At 44.7% G+C, this 13115-nt stretch overlaps 1 protein-coding gene across 2 annotated transcripts in view; it reads left to right on the plus strand.

Moving 5' to 3' along the window:
• FAH (fumarylacetoacetate hydrolase) overlaps positions 1 to 13115 on the plus strand; it is an 85131-nt gene that overhangs the window by 23131 nt on the left and 48885 nt on the right. For both annotated transcript variants that reach the window (XM_069766485.1, XM_069766486.1), the window contains exons 4-5: positions 7361 to 7410; positions 9448 to 9538. In XM_069766485.1, coding sequence (XP_069622586.1) covers positions 7361 to 7410; positions 9448 to 9538 — 141 coding nt within the window. The remainder of the gene's footprint in view (positions 1 to 7360; positions 7411 to 9447; positions 9539 to 13115) is intronic.

The following is a 13115-nucleotide window of genomic DNA, read 5'->3' on the forward strand; positions in this document are numbered from 1 at the left end:
ACACTGCTGGTCCGTGTGTGATCCGTATTTTTGGGGCTTCCATAGACTTTCATTGGCGATTCTCGGCCGAGAAACGCTGACAATCGCAGCATGCTGCGATTTCACTCGGATCCTGAATACGGCCGAGAAAATATCGGATGATGGGAGCTGCCCCATTGATTAACATTGGGACGAGTGCTATGCGATTTTTTTTATCGCATTGCACTCGTCCGTATTACGGTCTAGTGTGACCCCGGCCCAAGAGGTGCAATGTCACTTTTGGGTTCTCTTACTTCTTGTTTTCCGGCGGTGCTGTGGGCACAGTTTCACTCCAGGTCTCTGCAATGGGATGTTCTACATAATTTTCGTCGGCTGGGCGCTAACCTCGATAAAAAATTTTCTCTATCTGTTGAGGCCACTGATTCACTAATTTGGTGGACGCACATTCCGAATCTGCGTAGAGGTGTACCCTGGACAAATCAAATAACGCGAGTAATAACAACTGATGCTAGCCCCACGGGTTGGGGGGCACACTGGGAAGATGATTGCATTCAGGGTTTGTGGTCCCAGTCTGAGCGAGACACGTCTTCCAATCTAAAAGAATTGTTGGCTTTAGAACGCGCCTTGAATGGATTCCTTATACCTCTGCAGGGTAGACATGTCAGACTACTCTCTGACAACCAGGTGACCGTTGCTTATGTTAACCACCAAGGAGGTACGCGGTCTAGGTCATTAATGGACGTTACAAATCGTGTTTTTCAGATGGCCGAAAATCACCTACTCTCCCTTACGGCTCTTCATATAAAGGGAAAGCTAAATACCATGGCCGATTATTTAAGCCGCAACGAGCTCAAACAAGGGGACTGGTCTCTAAAACCGTCTGTCTTCAATCAGATCGTACATTTATGGGGATGTCCAGAAATAGATCTTTTTGCCAGTCGAGGAAACAGGAAACTACATCAATTCTGTTCCCTAAATCCGGAGGACAACCCGTATGCAGTCGACTCTCTTCTAATCTCCTGGAACTTCAGTCTCGCCTATGCCTTTCCCCCTCTAAATCTAATTCCTATTGTTCTGAGGAAAATACGGGAAGACAGGGCCCGAGTGATATTAATAGCCCCGTTCTGGCCCAGAAGGTCGTGGTTCCCATGGCTGAGAAGCATGTCCATTTCCCAGCCATGGATCCTCCCAGAAATACCAGACCTCCTTTCCCAGGGTCCAGTCCTGCATCCACGAGTAACTAACTTACACCTGACAGCGTGGAATTTGAGAGGTCACTTCTGAAAGGGAAGGGATTTTCTCAAAATCTTATAAATACACTGCTTAAAAGTAGGAAAGCCTCCACGACAAACATTTATGTTAGGGTTTGGAGAAGATTCCTATCGAGTTCAGGGGCACAAATTGATCAAAGACCTGATATTACTCAAATCTTAGAATTTTTACAAAAGGGCCTAGAGTTAGGCTTAGCCACCAGAAGCCTTAGAGTTCAGGATTCAGCTCTAGGGGCGCTATATAATTCTAAGTTAGCCAGTAATCACTGGATAACAAGGTTTTTCAAGGCGGTTACCAGATCCAGGCCGGTTATTAAACAAAAAATAGTCCCTTGGGACCTAAATCTTGTGCTCTCAGCTCTAACACAAGCCCCGTTCGAGCCTATTGACTCTGTCCCAATCAAGATCCTGTCGGTCAAAACGGCCCTCTTAGTTGCCCTCACATCCGCGAGAAGGGTTAGTGATCTACAGGCATTGTCCAGACAACATCCATATATGCAGTTTAGGGAAGATAGAGTGGTTATGAGACCTGACCCTCTTTATCTTCCAAAGGTTGCTTCAAAATTTCATAGATCCCAAGAGGTGGTCCTACCTTCATTCTGTTCTAATCCCTCTAACGATAAGGAACAGAGATTTCATTGTTTGGACGTACGAAGGTGTCTTCTCAAATACATTTCAGTAACAGACACCTGGAAAAAAGATCACTCCTTATTTTTATCCTACCAGGGAGTTAGGAAGGGGCTTAGGGTATCAAAAAATACGCTAGCCAGATGGATTAGGGAGGCGATATCTCTTGCTTATACCGCAGGTGGCGTGGAAATTCCAGAAGGTATAAAGGCTCACTCCACTCGTGCGGTAGCCACATCCTGGGCTGAGAGAGCAGAGGTGTCGATTGAGGACATTTGTAAGGCGGCCACATGGTCTTCTCCATCTACCTTTCTTAGACACTATAGATTAGATCTAGGTGGCTCCTCCGACCTCACGTTTGGGAGAAGGGTGCTGGAGGCAGTGGTCCCTCCCTAGTCACTTTTCACTTCTCTGAAAGTCTCTCGTTGTGCTGTCATGGCGACTGAATAAATACGTACGCTACTCACCTGGTAGCAGTGTTTTTTCAGGAGCCATGACAGCACCCTTATATTCCCTACCCTCTTTGCTTTATGGGTTCGACACTTCCTTTAGTTAATTCCTAAGTTTATTCACTGGGTGAATTGTACCATATATTAATATTGTTTATGTGCTACTAACCTAGAAGGTCCTTTCATACTCTGTAAACCAACTGGCGGGGGAGTGAGGTGCCGCCCTTTTTATGTCTGAGGTTTCCTGTCCCTGAAGGGCGGATCCCCTCTCTCGTTGTGCTGTCATGGCTCCTGAAAAAACACTGCTACCAGGTGAGTAGCGTACGTATTTCTTTTGAAAAACTTGATGGATTTTTTTGCCTCTACAATGCTCCATGTGAACACTTTATGATGATTTTTGAAGTTTAAACGGCTCCAAAATTCCCATTCAGTGAGTATTTGAAGCTGCTGTTTTTGATTTGGATTTTACATCTTCTTCAAAATGCTCCTTAAAAAAAAAAAAGTATGAACATACCCTAAGACTATGCTGCTTTTTTGACATTTCCCCCAACCAATTAGCTAAAGTTGCATTTTTTTCATTGTGCTTTTCAGTGTGCTTATTTTTTACAGGCGTTTTTTTCTGGCTGCGGTGTCTCTTTTTAGTATGTCATTTTGTTTTTGATACTTCATAGTATTTTTCCTTTTTAAAAAATTTTTTATTGATACAATCATCGTGTGAGGATTACATATGTTGTTTTTTTTTTTTTTCCTGTTTCCGCTGCAGATATTTTTTTTTACCTCCAGATTTTCCTCATTTCATTCCAATCTTTGGGGAAAATCCACAAATAAAACGCATACTTGTCATCAGAAAAATTGACATGTTGTGGACTTCCAAAATGCGCCACATACGCAGTGGAAAATACTTGTCAGAACTTAGACTAAGGTTGTGTTCACACCGAGTCATTTTGCTGAGTTTTTGGAGCGGAATCTGTCCAAAATCCTACTCCAAATCTCAAAAATGTGGAGTTTTGGCTCCGTTTTTGCTCCAAAACTCAGTGTGAACACATTTTAAGGGTACATTCACACGTATCATGTTTGTACTGGTCTTGTCTGCACCAAAACCCAAATTGACAGAAGGAAAAATGCTGCGTAAAATTTGCTCATTTTTGCGTGCGGTTTCACTTATGAAAAAAAATGTTTTGATGGTTCAATTCTGCGAGGAAAAAATAAGCAGCGTGTGCATGAGATTTCAGAAATCTGGCACTGAAAAACGTGTCAAAAATACCATGTGGGATCAAGCCCTTAGAAGATTTAGGCCATTTATTTACTGCATGTCCTTTGTTCAACCATAGATCACGGCTCAGTATGTCCCAAAGTGAAACCTGCAGGCTCAGTATACAGAAACAGGAGTGTCTCTCCCCCAGCAATCTATATAGTGTGGTACTACATACTGCAGTAAATTTCACATCGTCAAGGACTTTTCATTCAATATTATTAATTATTATTATTATTTAAAACAGTTTATCTCTGTCGCTGCTTCCTGTCCTGGCCGCACATTCTACTGTATGCGGTCACGTGGGGCCGCTCATTTACAGTAATGAATATGCGGCTCCACCCCTATGGGAGGTGGAGCCGCATATTCATGACTGTAATCGGCGGCCTCACGTGACCGCATACAGTAGAATGTGCGGCCAGGACAGGAAGCAGCGACAGCCAACGAGAGAGCTGGGTGAGTATTTTCAGAACAGCGGGGAGGGGCGCACAGGGGGTGGGAACATGGACCTTTATTTTATACACGAAAAGCCACAAAAAATGGATTATCCATATCTTCTTTACAGCAAACGCTGCTGCACAGAAGATATGAATCGCGGCTTCAGCACCATGTGGGGGGGACAGCGCTTACTGGAGGGCTGTCTCCTGCACGGCGCACGGACTGCACACGGACAACATCCGTGTGCGGTACGTGTTTTACATGGACCCATTGACTTTAATGGGTCCATGTAATACGTGCGCTCCCACGAACACTGACATGTCTCCGTGTTTGGCACACGGAGACACAGTCTGCAAAAAATCAATGACATCTGCACAGATGCATTGATTTTAATGTCTACGTGTGTCAGTGGCTCCGGTACGTGAGGAAACTGTCACCTCACGTACCGGAGCCACTGACGTGTGAAACCGGCCTAAAGCTGTTTTCCAGTTTCAGAAAACCCCAGTTCCCTTGCTCCAGTTTGTTTTATAAAACATATTGTGATTTAATTACCCTGTTTCCACTGCTGCTCTCAGTGTCTGTTATTGTCTGCAGCGTTGACATCACATCAACAGCACTGCAGACGATCAGTGCAGTGAGTTCAGCGGCTCCATCAGCTATGATAGAGCCACAGAGCTCAGTTATTGTCTGCAGCGCCATCTACTGGACAGAGATGGGGACAATCACAGACATTGGGGGCAGCGGTGGAGGCTCTGAACCTGAGAAGGTTGAGTAAAGGACAGTTATATATACGTCACCATCAAAAACCTACAGCCGGTGAGTGAAGAAATCCAAAACCAGAATTTTTTTTTTAGAGATGACAGATTGTAGATTGTGACTTACAGCTGACGGCCTTTCTGATTGGGGTCGTCCACTTTTTCCTGTCTTTTTCATCATGCACCGGACCAACATGATGACTTTTTCTCCATCTCCAGAGACACATATGACTTCTCAAATTTCCAGCACCAGCCCCACCTAAACTCAGCAAAATGTTTACTGGCATCTGGATTGCAAAGGTTTTTGTTCCCTTCAACTTTCAGAGTTTTTTTCAAAATGTTCACAATGTGTCAGATATCTACTTTCACAATACAATAGGTGGAAATCAGTGTCTTAGGCCGCCGTCACACATGCGAGTTTTACGGACGTAAGAGCGCAGAATCTACGTCCGTAAAACTCGCAAAAAATACGGCACAATTATTCTCTATGCCCCTGCTCCTATTTGCCGTATTTTACTGATCAGTATTATACGGCTTTCTACGGCCGTACAAAATCGCAGCATGCTGCGTTTGTCACCGTACTGCGCAAGAAATACGCCAATGAAAGTCTATGGAAGCGTGAAAAATACGGATTACACACGGACAAGCAGTGTGACTTGCGAGAAATACGCAGCGCTGTTAGAGAGAAAAGCCGGTAATTCAGTGCGGTGTACAGTAAAATCACACTGACAGCTTACAGAAGAATAGGTAGAATAAATGTGTACACATAGAATAGGTATATATATATATATATATGTCAGTGAGACACATATATGTATATATATTAATATTTATTCCAGCGCTATACAGCTTGAAAGCCGGTAATTCAATTACCGGCTTTTTCCTTCTCCTTCCTAAAACCCGACATGATTTGAGACATGGTTTACATACAGTAAACCATGTCTTCTCTCCATTTTTTTTGCAGATTCCACACTACTAATGTCAGTAGTGTGTATCTGCAAAATTTGGCCGTTCTAGCTCTTAAAATAAAGGGTTAAATGGCGGAAAAAATTGGCGTGGGCTCCCGCGCAATTTTCTCCGCCAGAGTAGTAAAGCCAGTGACTGAGGGCAGATATTAATAGCCTGGAGAGGGTCCACGGTTATTGGCCCCCCCCCTGGCTAAAAATATCTGCCCCCAGCCACCCCAGAAAAGGCACATCTGGAAGATGCGCCTATTCTGGCACTTGGCCACTCTCTTCCCATTCCCGTGTAGCGGTGGGATATGGGGTAATGAAGGGTTAATGCCACCTTGCTATTGTAAGGTGACATTAAGCCTAATTAATAATGGAGAGGCGTCAATTATGACACCTATCCATTATTAATCCAATACTAGTAAAGGGTTAAATAAAACACAAACACATTTTTTAAAATTATTTTAATGAAATAAAAACAATGGTTGTTGCAGTATTTTATTCAACGCCCAATCCAGTCACTGAAGACCCTCGTTCTGTGAGTAAAAAAACATAATAAACCAACAATATACTTACCCTCCGCAGATCTGTAACGTCCAACGATGTAAATCCTTCTGAAGGGGTTAAAACATTTTGCAGCAAGGAGCTGTGCTAATGCAGGCTGCTCCTCGCTGCAAAACCCCAGGGAATGAGGCTAAAAATAGATCAATGATCTATATTTAGCTTCATTTGCGGTGAGGCGCCCTCTGCTGGATGTTTATAGATCGTGGGAACTTGCCTAGAAAGCCTGGGAGCTTTATATATATATATATATAGACAGTATATATATATTTTCTTTTCTTTTTGGGACACATGGATCACTTCTATAGCGGTATGTTGGTTTTGCTAGCCTGCGAGAAAACCACGCAGTACGGATGCCATACGGATTACATACGGAGGATGCCATGCGCAAAAAACGCTGACACACCCTGCCTACGGAGGAGCTACGGACCACTTTTTTCGGGACTTTTCAGCGTATTACGGCCGTAATATACGGACCGTATTGTTTTACGCTGTGTGTGACGCCGGCCTTAAAAGGAATCTGTCACCAGGATTTTGCTACCCCACCTGAGATCAGCATGATGTATGGGCAGAGATCCTGATTCCAGCTATGTATCACTTACTAGGCTGCTTGCTGCACTTTTGATAAAAGCAATGTATTTTGGACTTCGTTCAATTCCTTCCTCAAGTAGATTTCCTCCTTCATATCATTATACCCAAGGAAGGGGTTGAACCAACTCCGAAACACATTACTTTGCGCATGGTGGGCATAGCCCCATGCGGGAAGTAAGCTGATCAATGCATCCCTATGTGTGCGGAATCACCGCGATTCCACACAAAGAATGAGCATGCTGCAGATTTTTCCGCTATGCGATTCCGCAGTGGACAAATAAGCAGCATTAGCCCAGCATTGTGGAATCCCATTGAATTCAATGGGCTGTGTTGTGTGTGCGTTTTCGCAGCGAAAAACTGCAGCAAAAACGCATACAATCTGCAACGTGTGCACATAGCCTTAGGTTTCCATGCTTAACATTATTTTTTCACTGTGTTTTTTGTTGGATAACAATCGTCAAACTAATCTCTGTGCACTTTTTTGCAGAGCATTTGTTCCGCAGTCATTGGCAAAGCTTCATCTGCCAGCAAATATTGGTATGTATCTTCTAAGCTGAGATATATAGAACTTTGAGGCTGCTCTACTTTCTGATTGACAGCATGTCCATTGGTGTAACTTATAGCTTATTGCCCCAATAAAAACAAAACCCAACTATTATAGTTCTTTAATAGTATTGTATGGGCCATAAAGATCTTTGGACCCCCAAGTTCCAGGGCCCACTGCTACTGCAACCCCTTCACGCACGATAGTTGCTTCCCAGGACATGTGCCTTGGGATCTATGTCCGATTCATTGTGATCATCGAGATCTTCTTAGGATCACCATCAACTTCATTATTCATACATATAGTTTAGCTTGGCTGTTTGAGATGCAGTTCATAGTTAGGCTACTTTCACACTAGCGTTGTTTGTGCTGCACAACGGGTGCAGCGGATGCAGATTTTCATCGCATCCACTGCCCCATTGTGAGGTGCGGGGAGGTGGAGGCGGAGTTCCGGCCGCGCATGCGCAATCGGAAAAAGCGGTCCGTCGGCAGTAAAAAACGTTACATGTAACGTTTTTCGCTCCCGGCGGTCCTCCACAACACGGCGCAACCGTCGCACAACAGTTGCGACGTGTGTCAATGCGTCGCAATGCGTCGCTAATGTTAATCTATGGGGCAAAAACGCATCCTTCAAACAACTTTGGAAACAGGAACACATGGGCTACTTGCACAGTGAACAAGTCTGTATGATCATGTTCACACACCACCAAGAAACCTGAAGACACAAAAGAGAATGGTAAAACCAAAAACACTCAGTTTGAAAAAATGTTGCAGTAATCCGCAAGTGCTAGTAAAAGATGTAAAAAACAGGGTATTTGGTTGATACGTTTTTTGCAAAAAAATTTATACAAACAACTTTGCAGGATGCGGTTTTTCCCATAAACGATGCATTGCGACGTATTGCAAAAAACGCCAGTGTGAAAGTAGCCTTATTCAGAAGACCTGACCTGCTCCGGGAACACTCCGCACATATGCATTTGTATCTCACCCGCATCTACAACTCTCTGGACCTGATTTTATTACGTTTGCGCTTTTTTTTTTTTTGTCTAGTTTTTGGTGTTTTCTGACTGTTTCTAATTTGCGCCTTTTTTACAAAGATATTTCATATGTGTTCTCTGGTTTTGTTCTTTTTCATGTTCATCATTGAGAGCAGGATTTTGGGTTTCAGTTTTTTAGAGTCGAAACATTTTGGCACTAAATGTACTCAAGTTCCACCCTGGAGTACTCTTTGCGTGCAAACTTTGTGACGTTTTAGCAGAACAATCGACTTTTCCCGCTAAGAAGTCACATAAAAATAAAGAGCACTTTTGATTTGTGCACAAAAATTCGTAAAACCACGTGTGTCATATTGAAGAATTTGGCACAAAGACTATAAACGAATACAACAAGACAAAAAAAAAGAAGGGTGACTTAAAAAAAAAATGCAAATGATGAATCAGGGCCTTTTATCTATGGTGACACCTCTTAGGGCTTCCAGGTCCCATTTCACTCTCTGGGTCCTCACATGGTGATACCTCATCTACACTCCCTCAGGCTTCACTCTACGCCTTGATGGTCCACTAGTCCCAGATCTCTGTGGAGCCTTACAACAGGTCTCCCTGCGAGCACACACTGAGGAGAAGAGACGAGCTTTAAAGTTTGGGCACACCCCAGGCCCACCTATAGATGCTGCAGTGCAATGTCCACTGACAAGAACAGAGCATCGAGGTGAAAGACCACCCGGCCAGCAACTCCTCGTCCTGACAGATCACTTTGAGGAGAACCATCATCAAGTAGCACAGGAATGGCGACCACATGTATGGGGGCAAGCCCCGCACACGTCCAGTGCCACCCCTCTACTGCCAGGATAAAATATTCTTATTTTCTGCCATTATTCCTTTTACCCAGTGACCATATTTACCAGGAATATTCACTTGGTTAAATAATTCAGCTTACAGTTTATCTGCAGTTTACTATTTCTTCGCTGTTCTACCTCAGAGACAGAAATGACTGACGTGCAGCAGTAACACGGGGTTGGTGTTTGCCTTCCAGGGGATTACACTGACTTCTATTCCTCCAGGGATCATGCTACAAATGTGGGGATTATGTTCAGAGGGAAGGAAAATGCTCTGATGCCAAACTGGTGAGTAGACGTTAACCCTGTGTGTACAGTCCATTGTTTTATTATGTGTGGTGAAAGTCTCTGAGCCATTACCATGCAGATATATACTGGACTTGAAGTGACAAGGCATAAATCAGAATCCATTAGACCTTCAAGGGTATATTCATCAGTCATAAGGCTATGTGATTGGTGCAGCTCTTTCGGGTGCGTTTTTTTTTGTACTTTTATATATTTTTTTCCTTACTACGACCTAAATGCCAAATAAACTGGGACTCCGTGTAAAATGTAAAGAAGGCAATGATTTCAAAATGTTTTATAACCATATTTTATTCACAATAGATTAGACTTTAAAAATTAGACATACAGTATGAGTGTGTCTGTGTACAGCATGTATATGAGTGTCTGTATGTACATTGAGTGTGTCTGTATTTACACTACACATGAGTGAGTGTGTCTGTATCTACGCTATATGTGAGGGTGTGTCTGTATCTACGCTATATGTGAGGGTGTGTGTCTGTATCTACGCTTTATGTGAGGGTGTGTCTGTATCTACGCTATATGTGAGGGTGTGTCTGTATCTACGCTATATGTGAGGGTGTGTGTCTGTATCTACGCTATATGTGAGGGTGTGTCTGTATCTACGCTATATGTGAGGGTGTGTGTCTGTATCTACGCTTTATGTGAGGGTGTGTCTGTATCTACGCTATATGTGAGGGTGTGTGTCTGTATCTACGCTATATGTGAGGGTGTGTGTCTGTATCTACGCTATATGTGAGGGTGTGTGTCTGTATCTACGCTATATGTGAGGGTGTGTCTGTATCTACGCTATATGTGAGGGTGTGTGTCTGTATCTACGCTATATGTGAGGGTGTGTCTGTATCTACGCTATATGTGAGGGTGTGTGTCTGTATCTACGCTATATGTGAGGGTGTGTGTCTGTATCTACGCTATATGTGAGGGTGTGTGTCTGTATCTACGCTATATGTGAGGGTGTGTCTGTATCTACGCTTTATGTGAGGGTGTGTGTCTGTATCTACGCTATATGTGAGGGTGTGTGTCTGTATCTACGCTATATGTGAGGGTGTGTCTGTATCTACGCTATATGTGAGGGTGTGTCTGTATCGACGCTATATGTGAGGGTGTGTGTCTGTATCTACGCTATATGTGAGGGTGTGTCTGTATCTACGCTATATGTGAGGGTGTGTGTCTGTATCTACGCTTTATGTGAGGGTGTGTGTCTGTATCTACGCTATATGTGAGGGTGTGTGTCTGTATCTACGCTATATGTGAGGGTGTGTCTGTATCTACGCTATATGTGAGGGTGTGTCTGTATCGACGCTATATGTGAGGGTGTGTGTCTGTATCGACGCTATATGTGAGGGTGTGTGTCTGTATCGACGCTATATGTGAGGGTGTGTGTCTGTATCTACGCTATATGTGAGGGTGTGTGTCTGTATCTACGCTATATGTGAGGGTGTGTGTCTGTATCTACGCTATATGTGAGGGTGTGTCTGTATCTACGCTATATGTGAGGGTGTGTCTGTATCGACGCTATATGTGAGGGTGTGTGTCTGTATCGACGCTATATGTGAGGGTGTGTGTCTGTATCGACGCTATATGTGAGGGTGTGTGTCTGTATCTACGCTATATGTGAGGGTGTGTGTCTGTATCTACGCTATATGTGAGGGTGTGTCTGTATCTACGCTATATGTGAGGGTGTGTGTCTGTATCTACGCTATATGTGAGGGTGTGTGTCTGTATCTACGCTATATGTGAGGGTGTGTGTCTGTATCTACGCTATATGTGAGGGTGTGTGTCTGTATCTATGCTATATGTGAGGGTGTGTGTCTGTATCTACGCTATATGTGAGGGTGTGTCTGTATCTACACTATATATCAGGGAGTGTGTATCTATATATACACTATATGGAACGCCCGACAGGGCCGTGAGTACTCTGTACCGGGTCCGGTACTTAAAGGGATGTGTCACGGCAGCAGTGACCCGGTCCGTGGCCCTGGGTGCCAAATAAAAGGGACGGTCTTTAAAGGGATTTGAATAAAGTTTGTAAAAATAGGAAATGTTTGTGACGCCACCTGTGGTACTCGGTCAGGGGTGACCGACACTGCTTAAAGGGGCCCTGTGGGGTGGTGTTATGGCAGCAGGGATGGTATGGCTTCCCACAGGTGAAGCTGGGTTCCTAGGGCTCCCAGTGTGAAACCGGGTTTAGAGCTCCCCCTTATGGCCCGGAGTCAGAAAATGTTTCATGTACAGGTTACCTGTCAAAGGGATCCTTCTCGTTTCCAGGCATGGCATCACCCTCGCCTAAAAGCGCAACAGGAAGGCAATACCACTGTGGTACCTGAACTCCTGGGGTGCCACATATACATGAGTGAGTGTGTGTCTGTATCTACATTATACATGAGTGAGTGTGTCTGTATGTACACTATACATGAGTGAGTGTGTATCTGTATCTACACTGAGTGTGTGTCTGTATCTATGCAGCACCCCAGAGTCCTGGTCGTTGCAGTAATGTCGCTCTGCCACTAACGGGAGTGATGTTATGTATGATTGCACTAAAGGAGTTCACCTGACCAGGTATCACAGTCACACATTACACTTCACACTCCGGCCACCAGGGGGAGCAAAAGGCACTATGTATTAGGCCACTCCTCACACTTTGATAAAACTGGGGGTTGGATAGGAAGTTAGAACAGAACGCAGCCTGGGAGAGCTCCAAGGAGAACCTGTCAGGGGTGGGTTCCTGGCAGGTACTTAGCAGAAAGGACAGATCGTTACGGAGCCACGCCTGCACTACCTTGCCGCGGCATCCTAAGGAAGGACACGAAGCAAAGGATATTGTGGAGAAGTTAGAAACGAAATCGCAGCACAAGGAGATAACCAGTAGGAGTCGTGCTCCGAGATCGGCAACATCCTACTGAGGCGCGTAGCCGGTGGCCAGAACACCGAGGAAGTAACAGACTTCAAGCATTACTTCAAACAGCGGCAGGACAGTTGATTATAGGTTGGCTGTCTACCTTACATCACCTAAGCAGACATAGGGGGCAAACGTGGAGAGGGGCGTCTCTAGGGTCCCAGAATAGCTCCGAGCCTTCCCGTCAAATGGGTGCGTCCTAGCCAGATAAACTTGGCAGGACGGAGAAGAGAAAGAACGAATACGAAAGTTGTGAGGACTATCCCGAATGCTCAGCAGGGAAGGACTACAACACACAGGCACTAGTTGGTAGGCACTGATTTCCACCTGCAAAGGGAACTCTGGATGTGCCTTCGGACCGGCCGGACTCAGCCAGCCCTGTTAGCAGTGCTCTGGATTGCGGATCACGAAGCCTTCAGGAAAAAGGTAAAGATACTGCAACACTGTGTCCTCGTTATTAACTGCGCCTCACATCATCGCCACCTACATTACTGGGAAGCCCTGGGGAAACACTTCACCTGTGGGAAGGTATTCCATCTAGCTGCCATAACATCACCCCAGTGGACCCCCAAGCAGCGTCGGTCACCCTGACTGAATACCACAGGTGGCGTCACGAACCCTTGACAAACTTTCATCACCCCTTTCATTGGACGCCCCTTAGCAGGG

This window comes from Ranitomeya imitator, chromosome 4 (genome assembly GCF_032444005.1).
Source record: "Ranitomeya imitator isolate aRanImi1 chromosome 4, aRanImi1.pri, whole genome shotgun sequence".
In the NCBI taxonomy this organism is placed as follows: Eukaryota; Metazoa; Chordata; class Amphibia; order Anura; family Dendrobatidae; genus Ranitomeya; species Ranitomeya imitator.